At 41.9% G+C, this 25,654-nt stretch overlaps 1 protein-coding gene across 10 annotated transcripts in view; it reads right to left on the bottom strand.

Annotated features, from left to right (window-relative positions):
- Nucleotides 1-484: 484 nt before the first annotated feature.
- The window catches only part of rgmb (repulsive guidance molecule BMP co-receptor b), a 254,274-nt gene continuing 229,104 nt past the window's right edge, over nt 485-25,654 (bottom strand). For 3 of the 10 annotated variants that reach the window (XM_070884420.1, XM_070884389.1, XM_070884396.1), the window contains 3 exons: nt 7,570-7,742; nt 5,924-6,462; nt 485-3,173 (listed from right to left, as the gene is read on the bottom strand). In XM_070884420.1, coding sequence (XP_070740521.1) covers nt 2,508-3,173; nt 5,924-6,462; nt 7,570-7,669 — 1,305 coding nt within the window. In that variant the 5' untranslated portion in view covers nt 7,670-7,742 and the 3' untranslated portion in view covers nt 485-2,507. Of the gene's footprint in view, nt 3,174-5,923; nt 6,463-7,569; nt 7,743-8,698; nt 9,034-10,961; nt 11,111-11,857; nt 11,960-12,548; nt 12,626-15,832; nt 15,923-17,846; nt 17,917-18,141; nt 18,160-25,654 lie in introns of those variants that run through there. The other 7 variants (XM_070884373.1, XM_070884377.1, XM_070884384.1 and 4 more) reach the window with 7 other exon arrangements.

Here is a 25,654-nt window from a genome sequence, read left to right on the forward strand (position 1 = left end):
AATATTTTTTCTAACTTGCTTCTCCAAAAAAAAACATCCCCACAAGTTTATCAGTTTGATATTCTGATGCTAGTGTAGTGAAGGTATTCAAAGCCAACTATACCAACAGCTACATACATTAACTTTATACAGTTTGAAGGTACAAGCCACAAGTATTTTAGTAAAGGTATCTACTTATGATTGTGAACATGTAGATTAGAAAACATTCCTCCAACAAATCATTGCTTTTAGAACATTCATGGTGAAGGAATAAAATCAAAATCACCAAGTCAGTTCCTCCATGTAACATACGAACATACAAACAATGATGGACAGGTGAAGACCATCTGGTCCATCGAGCCTGTCCCACACAATTGCGACACCTTGTGTATCACAACTTATACACTCTCCCCACCCAAAACCATGTGATCTCCTGGGAGAGGCAAAAGATTAATATCCATTAATCGTGCTGTACTTATCAATTTAATAACAGACACTAGACATATTTTCAAACAGAATTTTAATGCATGTTTCAACAGCATGTTTGACTTCAATAGCAATTTAAATATACAAACTTGCAGGTTTTCCACTTTGATGAAATAGGAGTGGTAGCCGAGTACAAAAGCAGGTGGTGCAAGTGAGACTTGGTGCGATTGGTCTAACTAACCTTACTAGAATCTCCAGAACTTTACCACAAAAAAGGCAGAAAAAACTTCAGGGCTCAACATCGACTTACAGCTGATCTACGACTTCTATACTTTGTTCTGTAGAGAAAATACACTCTATAGATGTGATAAACATGCTCAGTCATCGTGCAGTTTCCAGCAATTCAGTTAGGCAGCTACATAGTAAACAAAAGTACCACAGCTCATTTCTAACTCACATAGGCCCCATTAGTACATTTATCCCACAAGTATGCCTTAATGACAAGCCCTGAAATTACTCTAGTGTTTATTATCCCTGATTTAAAAATCTTTGCACATTGTATGAATAAATCAGTCTTTTAAAATATTCTGCAGAACTTTCCTAAAATAGGACATGGAAAAGGCTGCATCATCGTAGGATATCTTAGAGGGGCTCCTTGATGCCAAACGATAGAAAACCATTGCAGGTCGTTGGGGTTGTGATCACTGGAAAATGAAGCACTTATCGGATGCATTTAATACCATCCTAATCATCTCCAAGTCAAACTACGGTAAAAGCTGTATTAAGTCATTCATAGACATATGCACGAACATTTATTTTAAGAGTTTATAAAATTTTGATGAGACCAATTTGCACGCGGCTGATTTTCACTTAGCAAGATCTCATTCCCAACTGAATTGCTCTGAATAGGCTCATGAATCTGAGAAACCAATATATTAACTCACTACTGCTTTATTGCACTGTTTACCAACATTGCAGAAATCAAGGAGAGAATGCTACAAAGATGCAAAGCACATTGGTCATCCAATAAAGAGTAGTAGGACTAAGTTTGCAGCCATGACTTCCTCACGCAAATATCCATCTGCAGTTATCACATCACTGAGGTGCCAGTGAGTGATGAGGAAACAGGAAGTCTACCAGACACTGTTCATCATGATCTTAGCAGTCAAATGCAGATTGGCCAAGGCCTGATACCAACTTTACTGGACCTCTCAACCAATGAAACCTTAAATGACAAAGAGAAGATCAGATTTAACAGAACTGAATACCTCCATTACTGTTAAGCAGCAAAAACTTGAAAAGATAATCATCGTGGAAATACACAAGAAAACACATGAACTGGTTTGTAAAAAAAAGTTTTATGGCAGATTTTTTTTTTTAAATTTCAGCCCAGTACTGAACTTCTGGGTTTTTTTTGAGGGGGGGGGGGGGCGGGTCTCAACACATCATGTAATATAAAAGGCATTTAACACCCTTTTTATATAGTCACAAATTAGGTTTTGTAATCACTGGTCACCTGAACACTGAAGTAACTCAAGTGCAAAAACACTAGGTGGCACCACTATCACAGCAGAGTGAACACGTTAGAAATAGCACAGAATCTGCTCTATGTTCTTCTAGCAGGACATTTTGTTTATAAATAAGTTAACTATTTACATATTTAGACGATCACGGCTTACACAAACAGTTATCTATTTTGTACCCAAGAAGCTCATCTGGGGATCCTTCTGAGGCTGTATATCAAACTTTCTGATTTGACAGGCAGCAGAGTAAATCTGAACACATTTACTGGTAGCCATTTTAAGTGTCAGTAAGTAGAAACATAAAGTGCCCTTTGTAACAACAGACCCTACTGCAGGGATATCACAACTCATAACTTGCAAAAAAACTTTCAACAAAAAGTACATAACACTACAACCAACTTCATCTACAACCAACTTCATCTACAACCAACTTCATATGAACTTACATAACAAATTACACAATATGTACACTCATGTTTGCTCAGGATTTTCATCCCATCATATATACTGTATATACATATATACTTTTCTGAATATATTATAACAATATATATTTAATATTTTTATAAACAAAAAACCCTACAAAAACACAATCACAACAAAAGACAACAGTCCAACATAAATGTTAAATAATACATTGTTGTTTTGGGCAACACTGCTGCTTCTGGGGAAGATATGCCACCGTTCTCTCTTTGGGTGCAATGTCTCCAGATCTTGGAGCGCGCTGTAAGCTGCTGCTGTAAAGTTTGCATCTCCAGTTGTCAGAAGGTCAAAAACACAAGAATGAAAATAGACATCCTTTACTTGGATTTTCTCATGGCATTTAGCCGTTGCACTCTCTAATGTGTAAGCACCCTTTGGTTGGGCCTGGCGGTGGTGTGGATGGTTTTGACTATTGGCTGGAAGAGGGAGATGCCCACCTTCGTCAATACGTTCATTCATTGGGCAGCCACGGGCACAAAGCTGCAGTCCCTGGCTGTCATGCTCAGACAGGGCCAATTCCTCAGGCATCCTCAATGCAAAGGTTAAATAGCGTCCCACTTGGCGCACTATCACAGTCATTCCTATGTATTTTGCGTGCACCTCCACATGTTTACCACTGGCTTTCTCTACTATCCACAAAGTCTTTATCCAGCCATTTCCCACTGTTGTGCCATCTATGAATGCTGCAGGCAGATCATCTGTCATCGCTTGGTAAACCTTCTGATCTGTACAGTCATGATAGGTTTTGAATATGATGGTTATCTGAAAGAAATGAAACCATACTCATTATATATTGATAGATATGACACAGAACAATTAAACAAATCACATCTCAGGTGTCCATTACTGAGATAAAGAGCTCTTCATATACCACTTGATATTAAGTAATTGTATAGTATAGGTTTGTACTGTATTTCCTGCCCCTGCATGGATTATTTAAGGTTCTAAATGAATGCAATGTACATATACGGAAGACCCAAAATCTCTAACTACACAAGTTTTTTGTTTGAGATTTGAAATATTAAGGTGCAAGCTGTCATATGGCCAATTCCAGCAGTCTCAGTGCTCCCTTTGAGTTAGGTAAAATGATAGACCCAGCAGTGAGATTGTGTCTGTCCCGGCTCACTGCTGTGAAAACCTGAAACAGGCAGCATACCCTGTGAACATGCAGATTGGCTTTCTATGCTGATTTAGCTTCAATATAGCATATTTGACAAACTAGCAACAATCCTTGAATGCAAGGAAAGATTTTAATAAACTAGTTGTGCCCTCAATTTGTTAGTTGATTTTATTTTTGGGAATAGTTAGTAGTACAATGTTTATATAGCCATCAACACAATCTGGACAAGGCAGCTCCCTTAAGGCCAATACACACAAATCAAACTTCTCCATTTAAATCAGTCATCCAGGTGTGAGACATGGTAAATCACCAATCTCCTTCAGAACACAAATGCTGTAATCTAACCATTTCCAGTTTTGTAATCTGATTTCTACTTTAAGCCTATCAATAAAGTTATGATCCCATGTATTTTTCCAGTTCACTAAATGTGCCTGTTGAACATTAAGAACATTTTGAGGGGTCAAAGGCAGATAATTAGATGCATTTTAAGTATTTCAAAGGATATTCAAATGGCTGTAGTGTTCAATCAAAAATTCATTTAAACTCATATCAAGAATTCTAAAATGTATAGTTTGCATGATTATTTTAACAGTATCAGTACTTTATTGTATTCTGAAACAAATCTGGACTGCTTCGTCATGTACAAAGACACAAATTCTAATATGCATAGCTAACTAGGAGATCTTAATTAGATTTATCTTAAAAATATGGTGACAGCAGTAAATGGGATTAAAGTTATCCATGTGATTATTCAGTGGACTCATTATTGTACAGATTGCAAAGTGCTGCAGTACAGCGGGATCTGGGGGTACTTGTGCATGAAACACAAAAGGATAGTGTGCAGGTAAAGCAAGTGATCAGGAAGGCCAATGGAATCTTGGCCTTTATTGCAAAGGGGATGGAGTATAAAAGCAGGGAAGTCTTGCTACAGCTGTACAGGGTATTGGTGAGGCCACACCTAGAATACTGTGCGCAGTTTTGGTTTCCATATTTATGAAAGGATATACTTGCTTCGGAGGCAGTTCAGAGAACGTTCACTAGGATGATTCCAGGGATGAGGGGGTTGACTTATGAGAAAAGGTTGAGTAGGTTGGGCCTCTACTCATTGGAATTCAGAAGAATGAGAGGTGATCTTATCGAAACGTATAAGATTATGAAGGGGTTTGACAAGATGGATGCAGAGAAGATGTTTCCACTGATGGGGGAGACTAGAACTAGAGGGCATGATTTTAGAATAAGGGGCCGCCCATTTAAAACTGAGACGAGGAGAAATTTCTTCTCTGGGGGTTGTAAATCTATGGAATTCGCTGTCTCAGAGAGCTGTGGAAGCTGGGACATTGAATAAATGACAGAAATTTACAGTTTCTTAAACAATAAGGGGTTATGGGGAGCGGGTGGGGAAGTGGAGCTGAGTCCATGATTAGATCAGCCATGATCTTATTGAATGGTGGAGCCGGCTCGAGGGGCCGTATGGCCTACTCCTGTTCCTATTTCTTATGTTATTATTAGCAAACTGCACAGTACAAATTCTTTCAAGTAACAATTGTTCAGATCAAAAAGGTATAAACAAGGCAACTACCACTAAAAAGGGAAGCATTTATGGAGTAGCTGGTGGGACTTTCATGTTAGGTGGAAAGAAACTCGTAAAATGGTTAATTACATGGGAGTTCTTCAAAATGCATCTGTGAACACAACACACGAGCATTAATATAAGCATAGTTAGATCTTGTTAGCATCATAATGGGTTCACATGACCTAGTCTGAAAGATCCACAATTCACATGCCACAGGTACATTTTGAAGTATTTTCACAAATGAAACAAACCTTGCAATGCACCAATGAGAATCTGGATATTTTGATTCAATTATTTAAACAATGAAAAGTAGAAATTTTTTTCATGAAAATCTGCATTTTGGGTTTGAGTTTTGGTTATTTCATTGGAGCAGTAGATTTATTTTGTAATTATTCTTCAAGAAAGGGCAAGCAGAAAAGAGAGAATAAAATAGCACCAGGGGAACTATAATGCAATTCACTGGTTAAGATTCTATTAAGACGCAAAGCCTTGTCCTATAAAGTCCTCACTTCACCACAGTCTCCCTACTGCCACTATATAATCAGATAGGAAAAACTATATAAATTCTGCGTCTGATGGGAGTGGAAGGTGGAAGATTCTGAGATATAATAGAAAAGAATCACAACAGGTTGAAAAATAATCACAACTAATGGTGGGGATTCCTCTGCACGAAGGAAGCTGCATCACTCGGTCAGTAAACTTTCCACTTTAAAGCAGGGATTCCCCTCAACTTGTGTTTGTTTTAGCCCCTATTTTTCCTCCCCAAAACAAAAAAAAGCATGAACTTTGAATCAACCCCGCCAAAGTAGAATCGTGTACCTTGTTAGTAGCTGTGGCGCTGGATCCCTGCACGACAGGGACGTTAGTTACTTGCACTGACAAGTAGTCGTTGTCAATCAGGGGCCAGGCTCCTTCCACTTTACAAGTCTGAAAGTGATCCCTGAAAGTCCTGAGATGCGGATCGCCAAACAAGCCGCAGAACACATAGCGGCGGCCAGGCTGCGGCTCTGCGCCCGCTGCCGCCCGCTGGCCGCGCGCCGCCCCAGCCCGGTTGTCATAGTCACAGAAGCCCATGTTGGGATTGACGGGCACGAGGTCCTGGGCCGCGATCGACGTGGGCCCTTCCCGGGAGCAGTTCCTCTGGCTCATCAAGTCGCTGATGCCCAGCATGGCCGAATGGAAGGCCAGGTTGCCCCGGCAGGCCTTGGCCGTGCGCTCGGTGCAGAGGGCATAAGCCCGGAGGGCGATGCAGAACTCGGAGGCGAAAGCATTCAGAGCGGCGTTCAGATGGGAGGTGAGAGCCACAAAGTCGGTCGTGCACTTCTGGATCCTGCACTGATACTGTTGCTGGCAGTACCCTGCAAAAAAAATAATGGGCAAAACATAAAACACAGCGAATTCGGTTTATTATATAGGATGCATTCAAATAAATTTTTGCACGTCCCCCAAACTGCCATTAAGAGTTGGAAATCACAACTAGAATATCAGTGCATTCCTAAACTATAAATCAATTTTCGTAAAACGTTGCCAGGGATGGGCGGTTCTATTTAAGCCTCACATGATTAAATGTAGAAAGCTTGCCTTCAATGAAAAATCGCCTCGATGTAAAAGTTGCATTGAAAACAAGTGCACAATAACTTTATATGGCAATATGCTATATTCTAAAGGTTCAAGTGTGAGGTGGGGAAATTTTACTGCGTTTGGCACTTGTACCGTGATGTCCAACCCGCAGTTAAAATGTTACAAGACGTACGAAAGAAAGCAGAACATTGTGTCATGTTCACATCATTTGTAGAGTCTGGGGGACGGAAAAGCCCATTAGCAACTGATTTGTAATAAAGACAAAATATGTATCTATTCATAAAATTAAATCAGACGTCGACTCCAGGGATTAAACGCGATTTAGTCAGGTTTAAAATTTTGAAATTTTTGGGTAGCTACAAATGGAGTCAGAAAAATAAAGGAGTGCCGAAAAAAAGCCCAACCGATCCAGTCATTTCATGTCGGTGGTAACTTGAGCTCGTTTGTGGACTTTCAGTAAACACGATCGAAGAAAAATAATCACTTCTCCGTGTAAAAACGGTCAGTTTCTACCCAATAGGGAGACTACTTCCCACTGAGTTCTTCCCAATATGAACCGTTAAAATGATCTTATGCATTTTAGACTTTAATCTAAAATGTTTACATCCGTGCTGTTATCACAGAAAGGGATAGTTGTTAAAAAGCAAACTCTAAATTAAGAGGAAGGAGAAGGCACGGAATTTTGTTCAGGAAAGTTTACAAGGCCGAAGGTGGTCGTGCGGGAAGATTTATTTGCAAGTTTGCACCAATCAGACAAACAGACACAAAAAATAAATACAACGGTGCAGTACCAGCGGTGCTCTGCTGAGGCCAGGACCTTGCACAGCGCTGAGCCCCAATATTTCAAATCATAATCTGGTGCTGAGAGAAGGGGATGGGGTTACCTGTGTTGGCACACGTCGAAATTAAAAGCAGAAAGAAAGTGAAGGCGGTAGAAGGGCGCTCAGCCCCGGGGTAGTAAAAGCCTGCTTTCCCCATGCCCATCCATTCAGGTTACAGTGAGTTTCTCAAATACTCCACCGAGAAGGGGTAGCAGCTGCAGAAACCTTTCCTCGTCCTGTAGGAACGACAAACGCATGAATGATGAAAAAAATAAAACAGCCGAGGATATCAGATTTTTTTTTAAGGATGCAAACGGTGGAATAACGAACAGCAGTTGTAGCCGAACACGATCAATCTCAGCTAGCCAGTCACAGCAGGCACACGCCACACTGCACACGCGCACCACTCAACCTAACCTCCACCGCCCAGTGCGGAACTCCCGCCCAGCTCGCAGCCCATTGGCCAAGCACCGTCCCACCCGATAAGTGTTGCCTCCTTATTGGTGCATTTCGATTGTCAATCACCAGCTTTCCTCTGTCCCCGCCCTCCCGGGCCAGCGTTCCATAGTTTCCGCTGACAGGTTAGGCTGCGCCCAATGCATGACTTCATCACAGCAAGGAGTTGAGTCAGAGCTTGAGCTGCCACTGGGAGCAGGAGGAGAATGGGAATGAGCAAGGGGAAGGATACAAAACTAGGGAAGAGGAGGAAAGCAATAGCAAGAGAAACATGAAATATAGATGGGTAGCAAAAAAGAGAAAGGAAGTAACATAAAATAGATAAAAACGAGGACGGTAACATGAAATAATAATGAGAACGATGAGGGAAGAAAGCAAAGAGAAAGAGAGAAATACAAAAGGAACAACCGTGAACAGTTATAACAGGAAGAGACTGTGAATGCATACATTCCAACAATGGTGAAATAAGTCATGAATAGGTTAAAAACAAACAATGCATTTATTAAATAAACTAACAGATTAACGAACAGTTACAACTTCTGCAAAAACCCCATATAACGCAACAGGTGTGGGGCTGCACTGTGGCAATTCGGAGAGAACAAGCTAACATGTCAAAAAAAAAATCGGTGATGCCAAGAATAAGAGCCAACGTTGCCACCCTCGAGTAAAAAGGGTTAAAAAGCTCTTCATTCGGCTTCAGCTGGGGAGCGCTAGACCTTAGTTACGGTTTTCTGACCTTCATTGCATGGTTGATGTAACTGCTCTGAACTGCAGCGTTGACCATCACTGCAGGCTCAGGCTGCACTCGGAAAACCCGGAGAGCGAGCTTACGGTTCTGTCGAAATCAACATTTCTCCCTGGACCTCGCACAGAATAAATCAGCACCCTTCAACCGAGTGCCAGCATTTCTAAGATCACACCCTCCTTTGTGCTCCTTCCCGCTCTCTGTTGTGGGGCTGTAATTTAGTGTAAATTCGTTGCTGAAGTAGCAATGTTGCAGGGACGTTAATTTGGCTGTAAAATGCTTCACGCTTGTGCAAAGCACGTTAAAAAGCGAGCCATTGGTGGACTGACTGGAGCAGCAGCCGGCGAGGTCTGAAGCGGCAACGCCGCCGTGCTTGTTGACAGAGTCTGGAGGGGGCGCAGCGGCACTTCCATGGAGCAGCGCTCAGCACCACCAATTCTCCTCAGTAATTAAAGCCACGGTTCGGTGCAGAGGTTGTACCACGCGCCTTAAAAGCATTTGTTTTAATACAAATTTGACATTTCTTAAATATTCTTTACTTTCTAGAATACGTGTGGATTATTATCTCGATAAATAACCGATTGGCGCATGATAGATGATTTACTTAACACGGAGGAGGGAGTGCACACACATCATAATTGGGAATAATCTCAACAACAGATACATTATGTCAAGAAGTTTTTTTTTATGAGAATAAACTTAGTCCATTTCTCTCACTTTTTTTAAACCCATAGGCCACTACATGGCGTAAGAGGTGAAGTGATCCCAGACCTCCATCTATACCGTTCCTAACTCATTGCTGGAGGTGCTTCAAAGTACCCTGGGGTCAACTCTCCGCCGATCTTCTCTCCTCAGCAGAAGGTATCTACCATGTGTCTCCCCACAGTGACACACTGAAGTCAACTACATACATTTTTTGTTATTGGGAGCAATTGAACTTGATCCAGAATTCCACAACACAGCTCACTGGTCATGCACGGAGAGTCGTTTGTTTTAATAGCATAAAGGTTGGCGTTAAAATAACTTATTCATAATTCATTTTAATGCCGTATTGCATGGACTGTGAATCCTTGCAGTTATTGTGAGGAACTATAAGCTGGCACATTGTGCATAAAATATCTAAACTAATATAATTATTGTATAAAAGATAATTCATGAGACGACTGGAAGCCCAACTTATTTTACAAGATAACATACAAGGGTGTTACTGGGTTATCCTGATTTTCTGTTGAGTGAAGTAACAGGATTTTGATTTAAACCATGCACTTCAGCACATAATCGAGGTTGAAATGCTGGTGCAGAGCTAAATTTCAAATGTGCCATCTTTCAGATGAGATGTTAAATCAAATCTGCTTGTTCCAATAGTTTAGATGGGCATAAAAGATTGTATGGCAATATCTGAAAAACAGGAGTTCTCCTGCTGTCACGGACAACTTTGCTCCCTGACCTAACACCACCAAAAACAGAGTAACTGTTCATTCATCAGCAAGTGCAAAATGGCAGCCAGATTTGTCTACATAACAACAGCTCCTGCACTTCAAAGTCATTTATTGTATGTGAAGAGCTTTGAGATGTTTCTGAGCCATGAAAAAGCACTCTATAAATGCTTGTTTTTTTATTAATATCTTAATATGGGGGTGGAGGTGTCAGTTTTGTAATTTCTAAAGAAGAGGAATGTCAGTGATTGGAAATATATTCACTTCCCTCTTTTTGCACTCTTGGTTTAGGTTTAGTATAGGATAGATGCAGAGTAAAGCTCCCTTTATTCTTCTCCAATAATGTGCCATACCCACAATATTAGAATAGCACTTCCACATGGCCAGCCTAGATTGTTAATTTTAGTGGCAAAGTTGAGTGACTTTGAGACTAGGGACTGACGTGCCCTCACAATTAGGTTGAAACTGACCAATCTAATTTTTTAGGATTGTTGCAGCTGTAAGTGAGAACTTTCATTTCATCAGTCTGGTCTGAATACAAACGCAAGTTCATGAATCATAAAGGTGATCAATATTCACAATGACCTACGCTTTTTTAAATGACATTTTCACTTCCTTTGGTCCCCTTTTCCCCAACTGACACTTTTCTAGACTGGATAGTGGGAAAGTCCAGTCTGCTGTAATCATCTCCAAGGATGGAAATAATTCCATTCTTTCATCAGCACTCCCGTCGCATTAAAAATTGCATGCATAAGAGACCGAAGTAGGAGACCCCCCCCCCAAACACAGTTTCTTCTTTTTTATATTGATAAACTTACCATGTTTGATGAAAGTCACACTTCTAAGGAAGTGTGAGTGTCAGCACTGGGATTCCGCCTCTCCTTATACATCAAACACAGTAGTGTTGTATCTGGAAAGGATCACTTGCGCTTATTTAAATAAGCTGTCAGTTATATAAGGGTTTTAGCAGCTCCTCAGTCTTTCTGAATCACACTACAGGGTACTTGGTATTGCACTCACAATATTGTGTGTTTCTTTAGAGAGAGAAATTCAAAGTTGTTAGAATTTTTTTAGATTATTAGAGTGGCATCCAAACAACCAACTGAATTTCCCAAATTACTGTTTGGGATGAAGCAACAGTATAAGAAACATCTGCATTGGTTTTAGTAATTCAGGGTTTTGTTCTCTGCTGAACATTAAAATCCTTTAGATATTAGATTCTCCAGAATATTCTAATATCATGAGTGTAAAGTCAACTGTCAGCAATGTAATACAAATACAATGCTAGTGGGCATTCCTGCTAAAATCTTGAAACTGTTAAAAGACTGGAACATGTGAACATCTGAACCACAGAAATATGTATTTTTTCCATTATAATCCCACAGTTTCTTCCTCCCAAAATGAAATGCACTTTAAGACCTGTGTCACAAAAATCAAGACTTCAAATGAAGACACGGGTTATAAATGAAGACACGGGTTATAAATAGAAGCCTTAGGGCTTGTTGGACCTAATGATTTTTTGGGGGTTCCTAAAAAATCTTATATTCTTATGAAATAAAAAATAAAGCTGTAAGGGGGTTTCTATGAGTTAAATAAAAATAGATTCATAAGTGAACTGAGTATTGCCATATTTGAGACAATTGTTGAATAATTTTACATGAACATGATCCATATTTCAACTATGGTGATATTCCAATCTGTCACCTATACTTACAATCTGCTTCAGCTAGCTCTTGGTCAGGTTGCTATGTGAGAAAACTAAATGTTGCCTCAGTGGAAGGGAAAATCATCATCGTCTCCCAGCAAGTACATTTTCTGTTGCAAGAGGATATAATTGCATTAAGAGAGTCATTTAGAAGTTTTCTTGCCTCCTGTTTCAGATGGACAAAGATGTAAATGGGACAGAACAATGGGTGGGGGTGGAAGAGAGGGGGATAAAAACTTGCTGTCTCCTAGCCACTACAGAACACATTATAGATGCTGTATCTCTGTTAGGTAAATTGGCCTTCCTTGAATCTACTGTTATAACCAAAAAGAGTTCTTTGTGAGCCAGTTATGTTACTGACAATTTTTCATTTTGTAGTATTTGTTTTTAATATTCTTTCTTATTCTTAATTTTGATACTCAAAGGAACAAATCAGAATCTTGATTTTATTAGGAGAAAACTGGAGCCAACTGTCTCAAAATGAACCATACACCATTCAAAAGGTTAGGAAGAGTAAATAACTGTAACATTAAGATTTGTTTGAAGAATGGCATTGGGATTTTGTGTGTTTTATAACTTTGTGTAAATGTTGTTGGTGCAATTGCCTGGCTTCTCTTCCCCTTCCTTAATGTGAATTGCAGAGATGTGCTAAATGATATGGACCTTACCATTGATGTAATGAATCTATGATAATACTTACCAACCTCAACATATTTCTGTTTGGAGTCAGTTTGCCTCGGTCAATTTTCTCAACATAATTTCATACTTCTGAAAATCCTAAAATCTTGAATGGATTCTTACTAGTTAGATCACTTTCACAGTAGACAAACTAAAATACTTCACCCACTCTTAATGAAGTTAGATTATCGTACGGGACTAGTTTAAGAATATTCTGCTATATTCAGAGTAAATAACCATTTTATGCTGAAAACTTTCCTCTGATTTTTAGCAGTCCAAATTTAATTTAAAGATATAATGAGCTTTCTTAGACACCATTTTAAAATGATTAAGAATGGGAGAAACCTCATACTATACTCTTCTGCTCTCTTCCAAAATGTCTTTTATATTTTCAAGAATATCTTTTAAAACTTATCACATTATCCACTAATAATTTTATCTTGCAAGAAACCTATTAAAAACTATGCAAATAGCCAATGAAGTGACACATGACACTCCAATGTGCTGTTGCACAGATTCTACCCATAATAACCCACATCAAGGATGAATTCACATCAAGGAGAGCCAAGAACAGTTAAGGAACTACTCTTATAGGAAGGGAGAGATAAAATAATTGAAACTGTTTCAACTCGAGCCACTGGTTGCAAAGTGATAATGGGAAAAGCTGGGAAACAGCCTGACTACCCATTCTTTCAGCCAGGGAATGTAGTAATAGCACTGGGACAGATAGGTTGCAGAGAAATATAAAAAATGTCAACAAAAATATTAAAAAGATTTGGCTAGAGGTTAAATAGAATTACTCATTCTATTTGCAAAGAGATTGAATGTGGAGGTCCAGATAACTATCATACAAAAATATTAAAAATGTCAATGAGAACCTGGGAGCCTTAAAACTTATCTGAGGAATCCAGGGAATTATAGAATGAGAATGATAGATTTAGATCACATAGCCCCTTCCTCCATAACCTGTTACTGTTTACATTTTGGAGAAAAGTCTTCTCTGTTCCATATCATTTTATAGCATTTCAATTCAAATCATCTTCAAAACTGCTATCTCTTAATTTGCATATCTGTGTGCAGAGTTTTAGTTCCAATATCAGGTGTAATAAGCTTCGGGAACTCCCTGTTAAATAAATGTATTGGCCCCAAGTTTCCATATGATTTGCTCCTGATTTTTAGGAGCAACTGGTGGAGAACGGAGTATCTTAGAAATCGCAATTCTCCACATTTAAGTTTTCTGCAGTTCTAGTCAGGTAGAACAGTTTCACTTTTGAACAGAACTTTTTTTTCCCAAAAGGGCGCGTGTCCGGCCACTGACGCCTGATTTGAAAGTTTCCACAGTGAAAACGTACTCCAAACTAACTTAGAATGGAGCAAGTGAAGATTTTTATAGGCTTGAAAAAACCTTGTCTACACATTAAAAAAATCAGGCACAGGTTACAAATTAGGTGTCCGGAACGAGGTGGGGGGGCGGGAAGGGAAGTCATTACATTCTACAATAAATCCTTAGTTATACTTATACAAATATTATACAAATAAATCCAACCTGAATAAAAATTTATAAGCAAAGAAAAGATTAAATAAACCATGTTCCTACCTGTGTGAAAGTGCTTCAGGCAGGCCTTTCAGGCAGCGGTTTCCCGACAGCAGGCAGGGAGAAGGCTGCAGGAAGCCTCAGAACTTGAGGCAGCCGTTCCCGACGGCAGGGGGGGGGGGAGGCAGTGAGAAGGCTGCAGGAAGCCTCAGAAGTTGAGGCAGCCGTTCCCGACGGACCCGACCAACGGCAGGGGGAGAAAGCTGCAAGAAGCCTCAGTGCTGATCATGGAAGGGCAATGTGGTTTTATTAAAAAATGTTAAAAATTGAACAGCTACAAAGAACTACAAAAATGGCCGAGTGCCAATGTTTCCCTCACACTGTGCGTGCGCGAACGCTCCAACGCGCACACGCAGGGTTGCCGGCATGAAAAAAACTCATTTAAATGGTACCCGCCCCCTCCTACTTACAAAATTGGCGCGAGTGGTAGCCTCCGCCCCCTGGGCGCCGGGCCAAGCAGACATCGAGCTGCAAAGCGCTCGAGAATAGCGCGGTTTTTTTCAGGCGCCGTTTTCGGCGCGAAAAACGGGCGCCCAGCTCGGAGGGGCGCCTGTTTTGCTGCGTGTGGAAACTTGGGGCCATTGTTACTACACTTATCAAATTAAGTAGTGATTTATTCCAGAGGTTTGATGTCCCAAGAGATAGGAAATCATAAAATTTTCTTCCTGCTATACGTTTTCTTCAAAATCTTGCTATTGTGACTGAAATCTTGTTCTTTTTTTTCTACATCCAGCATAAAAATCCATTTGATCAGGTTTTCTCACCAGTTTGAATACTCATATCATATGTCTCCCTCCCAACCTACCTTTTTAAAAATATATATCTTTTCCTTTAATCTATCTTTGTATGTGGTGAGGTATCCGAGTCCAGAAATCATTTGTAATTATTCTTTGTTGCAGCCATTCCAGAGCAAGATGCAATTTTCTAAATGTACATATCTAGGGCATTGCACATATTCCATATTATTTTCAAAGTTCCCTTGATATACATTAATAATAATAATTATCAAAGTGAATATAAAGTGCTGAAATGGCTCAGACTATCAGTTTATAATTCTCAAATCCTTTTTACATTGTATATTTTAAAAGGATCCCTCTCTTCCTCCCTTACCCATTGTGCATTTCTATCCAATATTGTCAGATTATTTATTCCTCTCCAATATACAGTACATCAATATGTCGAACCAAGGATGGCATCTTTCCAGTCCCTTCTTTGGCAAGCTACTTCCACACTGTGGACCTTTCTATGCAAATCTGCACATTTTTCTATTTTAACAGTCATTCCCTTATCCTGATCATAAAGGTTAGGAAGAACAGAGGACTCGGGGTGATTTCTGGACCACTCTATATACCTTTTCAACATGATAAACTGATGTCCAAACATCTACTCAAATACAAAAATCCAAGAACACACTTAATTCCAAACTCTGGCCTGCATATCACAAAGTGGTTTTACAGTGCGCATATAGATTTACAGCAAGTACTTCTTTTTTACCACCGTGCCTACTCCTGCATGTGCTGGTCTTAAATCTATCGATGTTGCGTTGGTGATATCCGAGGGCCAGGTCGTTAGGCTCGGGAGCAAGGGACTGACTTCTCTAGAATCTCTGCTCCCCATTGTCAGATCCCAATTTTATCTCTGCATCCATAAGGGTAATGATTGCCCCATATATATATATATATATATTTATATATAAAGAGCAGGTTGCTTACCTTGGTGGCTCCGGGTGTTAAACTTCTTCCCGCACTGCAAAGAAGTCCCGAGGATTAAGGATGTAGCACTCACGGCATAGTCAGCTCCCCCTACAAAGTGCATACCACATTCTTAGTGGGTCTCCGGCCATCACCCGGGACAGCCAGGCTCTCCTGCACTGATTCTCTATTAGGGGGCGATGCAATCGACTGCTTGTTTCTTCAATCTGGCCATTGCCACTTTAAGCAGCAGCAGGTTTTACATCCTGCTGCTCCATCAGGTTTCTGCCTCCCTAATCTGACACCAGTGACAACCTCTGTTACTGTGGTGCATTTTCCTTCCTCATCCTCTTTGCGGCCTTTGACACAAGTTTACTATATCATCTTCCTCCAAAGCTTCTCCTCCTTTGTCCAGCTCAATGGGACTGCCCTTGTTTGGTTTCACTCTTACCTATCCGATTGTAGCCACAATATCTCCAGCAATGGCTTCTCTTCCCACTCCCACAGTTACTTACGGAGCCCCCTAAGGATCTATCCTTGGCCCCTTCCTCTTCCTCATTTACATGTTGCCCTTAGTGACATCAACTGAAGACACGGAGTCTGCTTTCACATGGACGCTAATGACACCAGCTCTACTTCTCCACCACCACTCTCGATCCCTCCACTGCCTCAGCTCATCCGATATCCAGTACTAGATTAACCATATTCCTCCAATTATACATTGGGAAGACCAAAGCCATCATCTTTGACCCTCAACATAAATTCTATACCCTTGCTATCAATTCAATCAACTCCCTGGCCACTGTCTCAGGATGAATCAGGCTATTTGTAATCTCAGAATTCTATTTGACCCGGAACTTCCAATCCCATATCCTCTTCATCACAAAGACCACCTCTATATCATCTGCCTTCACCTCAGTCCCAATCACAACTCAACTCTTAATTATTCCTTTGTCAATTGTAGAGTCCACTGCTCTCATGGCCAGCCTCCCATCTTTCATGCCTTGCAAATTTCATCTCATTCCAAACTCTGCTACCCATATCTTATGCTGCATTAAGTCTTGCTCACTCGTAACTCCTGATCTACAATGCTTCCAATTTAAAATAGTTATCCTTGTGTTTAAATCCCTTCATGGCCTCACCTCTCCCTGTCTGTACAACTTCCTCCAGCCTATAACACCAGTTATAGAGCATGTCATTTGTGACACTGTTCCCGACTGTGGCTCTTGAGCAATGTACCCACTTCACCCCACCACTGACATCCATGCCTTCAGCCGTCTAGGCCTCACACTCTGGAATTCACTCTCTAAACCCTTTCTTCTTTGGCTCAGCGTCTAATTTTGTCTGAATAGGTTTCTCTGATGAGCCTTGGGATGTTTTTTTAATGTTAAAGGCACTATATAAATGCATGTTGTTGTAGCCTCTCCAAGTATTTTTCAGCCCCCATCCTCCACTCCTTCCACCACTTCTGCTATCCCTTCCTCCGCCCCACTACCCCCTCTGGGTATTTGCTGGGCCTTTTTCCTATATCCATTCATGGTCCATTTTGGGCCTAACTCCCACCCCAGCACTATTTTCCATCCCCCCCCTTCCCATCACAATGCATTTAAACAGTCTGCGCAACTCTGCCTGTTTAAATTATGAGCCTGCAATTAATGGCAAGGTCAGCGCCACAATGTGAAAGAGGCCAAAGTCCTAGTTCCAATGACGCAACTGGAATTTTGGGCCCACAATATGCATCACACTGATTGTTCTTAGCATCCCCATTTCTGAAAGCTACTGAGGAAAATGAGAGGAAATAGCTTGTTAAGTCTAATAGATAACTAAAGAATTCATTTTAAATTGGTGATGTAATGCAGTTTCATACAGGCATGCCAACAAAGTAGGTGGAATGCTTCTATCTCATTGACACTGTTCTAAATTAACAGCCAGGTATGAGGGATGAATTATCACATAAATATTTGATGATTTTTAAGTGCCTAATATATCAAATCTTTATATACACACAATTTCTTTTTGGAGAATGTCCACTTACAACATGTTTAAGTTCCATAAGTTCCAATAGGCACAGTTACGAATATGCACTCAATGTTCTCAGAGTGTATCTACAAGATAAAATGAAAGACAAATCTATTGATGCCACAAAAGCCAAAATAATATTATACTTGTATGGATAACATCAACAAATGCAGTAAAATTCTATTGCCTCAGTAAGGAAAAATAGATTTGTCTCAGTATCTGCACTTCGCATGGAAAGAACAAAATCAAATAGAATGGTGATTAATTGCTTTAGAGGGAACAAAGAGGAAAAAAATAAAAAAATAACTTACCACAGTGCTTTTAATCATCTGAAACATAACACAGAAGACACTAAGACATTCATTTCACTCTCGGAGATAGAAAGCAGTTCCTATGACAGCACGATGGTTCACACATCACTAGGCAACGAAGCTCATCTATAATACAAATTAGCTATCTCTGTTTCTGGATTGGTGCAAAATTAAGGAGGCTCTTCAACCGACAGGACCATTCTTTAGTAATCTACAAAAAATGTATCTTTTCTCCTCTAACAGATCTCATTAGATTTACATTGCTAATTTGATTCACTGCTCAGCAGCGTTATCTGAATGAAACTAATCTTAAATCTATTAAGGGAAGGCCATCAGCATATGCCACTCTTTGTAACTTACATGACAGGATATGAATCCTATCAGTTTGCAGGATGCTTGTTCTTGCCTACTAGCCATCTTTTCCTTCTTCAACAAATCACACAAAGCTTTGTGCCAAACAGTTCCCAATGTATTCCTACATTTACGATTAGCACACTTGTTGGAGACTGCATATCAGACGTCCTCACACAGGCTTAGTTTCAGCTAGCATGGGCAATTTGTAACAATATCAAAAGGATTGGAGCACACACCACAAAAGATGAAAAAATTCTCCTATCCAAAATTTTCTAAACAGAATGTACTACAGCACACATAAAAGGTCAGTTATCAAACATGGATCTTCTTGTTTTACAAGATATAAATCAAATAGCTTCCCTTTATTTTCCCTCCTGAAGGCATCAGCTCGTGCTGAGGTACATTTACACAGGCATCAATCACCTTTGCCAAATTATAATTTTTCATGTGATCTTGGGAAAGTGAGTGTCGGCAGACTACTCAACCTTGGGGAAATTGCAACCAAGTCCCATCCTGTCATATCAACAGATGCATACTATTCAGCAGAAGTCATTTGACGTTGTTGGATGATTGGTGGCCTGGTGTAGGAGGATACAAAGGCAATTTTAGCACCCCTACTAACACCCCAACTGAGCTCAGCTGAATCAGCACAGACTCGGACCAAACCTGGGATCTTCTGATCTGCGTTGCTCTGTTATGCATTGGGCCTAAATTTGTGGCTCCTACGGGCGCGTACGAAGCGCATGCACCTAAACCCGACACTTGCGATCTATCAAAAATTAATTTGACAGATTGCACGCATGCGAAGGAAAAGGGCCTCCGCGGGCGGAGATTTGGGCTATTTGCCCAACTCCTGCCAAGCGAATGTCCTTCAAATTCTTACACTGGTAAAAGCAGGCCTAAGAGTTTAATAAAATAGAAAAATAAAATGTTATCGCTCATTTTTATATTAAAAACTCTGTCCATTAAGGTAAGTTTATTTTTAGCCCTGTTGAAACATAAAAAATATATTTTTGTATTAAATATTTAATTAAATTGCATTTTAATTAATTTTAAATATGTAATGTGTTTTTAAAAATTTATTTTCAGTGTTTGTGTTTTTTTGGGGGATATTCCTATTTATACTTATCGCAATACCGTATATACGGAATTACTATAAGTACGAATGGGGATCCCCGACTGATAGGTTGGTCCGGCATTCATAATCCCAGAGATCCGCACAAAACCTGTAAGATCCTGGCATACGTGGGCCCTACGCTGGTCTTTGTGAGAGCCCAGGACGGCAAGCCGCCGAACCTCTGGGATCACCAGGTACTTTCTGGGCCGCAATTTCTGGGCCATTGCTTTACCAAAGGAGGGCTGTTTTTCCAATGGCATCTGGCTAAATCTCCACTAGCTTCTGGGCTCTTTTCTACTGCTTTGGGCTCCTAGATTTAGGTCTGCTGCCATCATTCTCGGTTACTGAGGTGCATTATTCATCCCTGTTCTCCTCAATCTCTCTGCAGCGTTTGACACGGACCATGCTATCCCTCCCCCATTGCATCTCCTCGATTGTCCAGCTCTTCCTGCAATGTCTAGCTCCATGGGACAGGCTTGCTTGCTACTCTTTATTTGATCGTAGTCAGCACATTAACAGTAATGGCTTCTCTTCTCCCCCACACTGTCAACTCCGGAGTCCTCCATATTCTACCATTGCTTTCCTGGTCTCCATGTCACCCTAGTGACATGATCCGCAGGCACAGGGCTGGATTCCACATTTACACTCATGACAACAAGCTCTACCTCTCCACCACCCACTCTAAACCTTATGACCATATCCATGATGCTAAATTGCCTGTCCAATATCATCCTGCATGACCACAACTTTCTCCAACTTAATAATGTAAAGACTGAAGCTATCGCTTTCATTCCCCATGATAAACTTGGCTCCCTTGTCATTGATTCCCTCCCCCTCCCTGGCCTCTCACTCAGGCTGAACCAGATCTTGCAAAACCTTGGTGTCCCGTTCCTCCCTGAGCTTTAAACCTCACACCCTTTCCATTATCAGGACTGCTTATTTTTTTACAGTGATGCTGCCCATCTTTGCCTCTACCTCAATGCCTCTGTGGCTGAAATCGTATCTATATTTTTATCAGCTTTAGACTCAATGAGCCCGATATTTATGGGGCGTTGGGGAGAGTGCGGTAGCACAGGTGAAACTCAACAAGGCCAGGGACACATATGGCAGGACTTCTATAATTTTTTTTGTTTCGTATGCCGCCCATCAGCCAGCCAAATTGACAGGCTGACTGGCTGCGAAAACCAGCGGTAGGGGGCCACAGCCAAGAACCGTTAGGAATAGTCACTGGCAATCGGGAGGGAGGGGGCTACAGATTGGGGCTTGTTTTTGGGGGGATGGATCAAGAGAGTGGTAATCGAGAGGGAGCAACAGATCGGGGTTTGAGGGAGAGGAGGAAGGTCGCCGATCACGGCATGAGGAGAGAGGGGCCATGATCGGGGCATGAGAGAAGGGCCGTGATCTGCAGGGAGGAGGAGGCCGAAAGCTTCCTTGAGGGGCCAGGGGCAGCACTCCTGCTCCTCCTTGCGGCCAAGGAGTGCTGCAAGAAGCATTTACCTTCTGGAGCCGGCAGCTCTTGCCTTCATTTCACACAGGCTTTCCAGAGCCCAGTTAAACACGGCCGGTAACTGTTAAATTTAAACCAGGCTCCCAATTGCACTGTTGGTGCCTGATTTAAATATGTTAATGAAGTGGCCCGCTTCGAGAGTGGGTCACTCACGTGCTACCTGCTGCCATAACAATGGCATTGGGCACATGTACACAGCGGGCTGGGTCGTGTACACGGCGGGTTGTGCGTGTACGTGGGGGGGAGGGGTGTACGTGGTAGGTTGGCGAGAGGGATGTGTATACAGTGGGTTGGGGGCGGCGGGAGTTTACACAGGGTGTACACGGCAGGGGGGGGGATGTTGGGGGTGGAGGGAGTGTACACATAGAAACATAGAAAATAGGTGCAGGAGTAGGCCATTCGGCCCTTCGAGCCTGCACCGCCATTCAATGAGTTCATGGCTGAACATGCAACTTCAGTACATCATTCCTGCTTTCTCGCCATACCCCTTGATCCCCCCCTAGTAGTAAGGACTTCATCTAACTCCTTTTTGAATATATTTAGTGAATTGGCCTCAACAACTTTCTGTGGTAGAGAATTCCACAGGTTCACCATTCTGTGGGTGAAGAAGTTTCTCCTCATCTCGGTCCTAAATGGCTTACCCCTTATCCTTAGACTGTGACCCCTGGTTCTGGACTTCCCCAACATTGGGAACATTCTTCCTGTATCTAACCTGTCTAAACCCGTCAGAATTTTAAACGTTTCTATGAGACCCCCTCTCATTCTTCTGAACTCCAGTGAATACAAGCCCAGTTGATCCAGTCTTTCTTGATATGTCAGTCCCGCCATCCTGAGAATCAGTCTGGTGAACCTTCGCTGCACTCCCTCAATAGCAAGAATGTCCTTCCTCAAGTTAGGAGACCAAAACGGTACACAATACTCCAGGTGTGGCCTCACCAAGGCCCTGTACAACTGTAGTAACACCTCCCTGCCCCTGTACTGAAATCCCCTCGCTATGAAGGCCAACATGCCATTTGCTTTCTTAACCGCCTGCTGTACCTGCATGCCAACCTTCAATGACTGATGTACAATGACACCCAGGTCTCGTTGCACCTCCCCTTTTCCTAATCTGTCACCATTCAGATAATAGTCTGTCTATAGATATGTAAAGAGAAAAAGGTTAGTAAAGACAAACGTAGGTCCCCTGCAGTCAGAATCAGGGGACGTCATAATGGGAAACAAAGAAATGGCAGACCAATTGAACAAGTACTTTGGTTCAGTATTCACTAAGGAGGACACAAACAACCTTCCGGATATAAAAGGGGTCAGAGGGTCTAGTAAGAAGGAGGAACTGAGGGAAATCCTTATTAGTCGGGAAATTGTGTTGGGGAAATTGATAGGATTGAAGGCTGATAAATCCCCAGGGCCTGATGGACTGCATCCCAGAGTACTTAAGGAGGTGGCCTTGGAAATAGCGGATGCATTGACAGTCATTTTCCAACATTCCATTGACTCTGGATCAGTTCCTATCGAGTGCAGGGTAGCCAATGTAACCCCACTTTTTAAAAAAGGAGGGAGAGAAAACAGGGAATTATAGACCGGTCAGCTTGACATCAGTAGTGGGTAAAATGATGGAATCAATTATTAAGGATGTCATAGCAGCGCATTTGGAAAGAGGTGACATGATAGGTCCAAGTCAGCATGGATTTGTGAAAGGGAAATCATGCTCGACAAATCTTCTGGAATTTTTTGAGGATGTTTCCAGTAGAGTGGACAAGGGAGAACCAGTTGATGTGGTATATTTGGACTTTCAGAAGGCTTTCGACAAGGTCCCACACAAGAGATTAATGTGCAAAGTTAAAGCTCATGGGATTGGGGGTAGTGTGCTGACATGGATTGAGAACTGGTTGTCAGACAGGAAGCAAAGAGTAGGAGTAAATGGGTACTTTTCAGATTGGCAGGCAGTGACTAGTGGGGTACCGCAAGGTTCTGTGCTGGGGCCCCAGCTATTTACATTGTACATTAATGATTTAGACGAGGGGATTAAATGTAGTATCTCCAAATTTGCAGATGACACTAAGTTGGGTGGCAGTGTGAGCTGTGAGGAGGATGCTATGAGGCTGCAGAGTGACTTGGATAGGTTAGGTGAGTGGGCAAATGCATGGCAGATGAAGTATAATGTGGATAAATGTGAGTGTAAACGGTGGGTTGGGGGATTGTGTACACGTGGGGGGGGTGGGGGTGGGAGGAGGGTGGGGTGGTGTTTGCCGAGCCCCCGTTTCTGGGCGAGGGAGCAATTCTGCCAGTCGAGCCCGGTGAGGAGACGTTCAGTCGGTGGTGTGGTGGTACTTGAAAAAAATCTAAAATTAAAGAATTGCATTAGACTTGCATTGCCCCAAATGTCCTCATTTGAATGCCTAGCTTCCCATTCTAAGAAAGCCTTTTGCGCATGTGCAGACCTAGGTATGGTCCATAATAGGGCATCGACCTTGGGGAGAGAGAGAACAAAGAAGCTTGTCGTGCTGTTCTGAGCTTCTTGCAATGGTTTAATTTAATTATGGGGACAATATTGACAATGCCATACCTCGTGCAAGCCTTCTGTATGATGGTGCTGCGGAGGAGATGATTGATTCTACGTCATCACATGAGGAACCTCAGAGCACGTAGGCTGATGGGCAGGAGGCCTTACCCTATCGGGTATATCGAGACAGGTATTTGTACCTGCCTCAGTGATGCAGACTGAAAGAAAACTGTGTTTCCGCAAAGAAGTTGTAACCAAGATCTGAGAGTTAGTAAAAGCAAACCTGCAATCTAGAAGCGTCAGGATGCCTACTTTGTCAGTTGAAGTGAAGGTTACAACTGCACTTTAATTCTATGCATCTGAATCATTCCAGGCCACAACTGGGGATGTGTGTGCCATTTCTCAACATGCAACACATCTGCATTCGGCAGGTGACTGCTGCACTATATGCCTGGAGGAATGGCTACATAAAGTTCTCCATGACTGCCCAGTCAATGCGTGAAGGGGCTGTGGGCTACTCCAGGATTGCTGGCTTCCCAAAGGTACAGAGCTGCATTGATTGTACCCACATCGCCTTGCGAGCACCTCTGCAGGATTCCGAGATGTACAGGAACAGAAAAGGCTTCCACTCCGTGAATATGCAGCTCATCTGTGACGACATGCATTGCATCATGTCAGTTGGTGCAAGATACCCTGGGAGCACCCATGATGTGTTCATCCTACGTGAGTGTGCTATATCTGCCGTGTTTCAGCAGCAGCCAGAAGGGCAGAGCTGGCTACTGGGAGACAAAGAGTGCGGCCTCGCCACCTGGCTCATGACGCCCCTACACGTGACCCGGAAGGAAGCTGAACGGGGATACAACATGTCGCACATTGTGACGTGTGGCATAATAGAGAAGACCATTGGCATTTTGAAACAGCGTTTCCGATGCCTGGACCATTCTGGAGGCTACTTGCAATACTACCCTGAGATTGTTGGTCAGTTCACTGTTCTGTGCTGCATGCTGCATAACTTAGCCATCATGAGGCAGCAACAGCTGTTAGTAGAAGACCCACCTGAGGTGAGAGTGGCTGATGATGGAGGAACATGCAGATGACGAGGAGGAGGAAGCCATGCAACTACCTGAACCCGGAGCATGAGGGCGGGCTGTCGTGTCCCTTTCACGATTGCTCGAGCCTTGCGCCAGCAGCTCATCGTGAACATTTTACTGCCTGAAGACTGAGTGGCAACTATTCCAAATGGACCATGTTTACTGTTTGGACCTGTTCTGTAATGTTGTGTTAATGGAACAAATAATGGAAATGATTATTCTTTAGTTCAAAAAGTTATGTTAATAACGGAACAAATAATGGAAATGATTCAGTTATAATTTAAGATATATTTTATTCAAAAGTTTAACACTCAAAAGTATAAAAATATTCTTGTATCAAACTTTAAAGTTTTCAGTTAAGATCACTTACAAACTATTAAACTTATAAATTTACATAACTTACAAAAAACTTTTAATTTGAGAACAGTTACAACAGTACTAACAATAATAATAACAACAGCAAAGAAAGGCTTCACCCATTTCCCCTCCACCTTATTCTAAGACCGCCCGCTGCACTTGGTCTTGTTAACTCCGCCCTTGCCACAGGCGGTAGCGCAGCATTTCTCGGGTTGGTACCAAGCTTATTCTTTCGAACATCTCTGGTCATGCGCACTTCTTGGGGGGGTGGGGGGCAACAGTAATGTGGAAGGCCCTGCTTGGGCCTCTTCAGAATCTGGTCTGGGGATTTGGAGTGGGAATGGCAGTTGATTCTATCAATGGGCGCGGTGTCAGGGCGTGTTCCCTTATTGCAGCAGCTAACTCTGACATTCCCTCCCTCATGTGCCCTGACAGTGTCTTAACTACCTGCAACATTTCCCCCCTCATGCTCGCCGACAGTGTATCAGCTACCTGTGGCATGCCCTCCCTCAATTGCCCGGACAGTGTTCCCATTTCCCATGAGAGTGTTGTTACTTCTCCCGACAGTCCCGATACCACATCACCCA

This window comes from Pristiophorus japonicus, chromosome 1, assembly GCF_044704955.1.
Source record: "Pristiophorus japonicus isolate sPriJap1 chromosome 1, sPriJap1.hap1, whole genome shotgun sequence".
Lineage (NCBI taxonomy): Eukaryota > Metazoa > Chordata > Chondrichthyes > Pristiophoridae > Pristiophorus > Pristiophorus japonicus.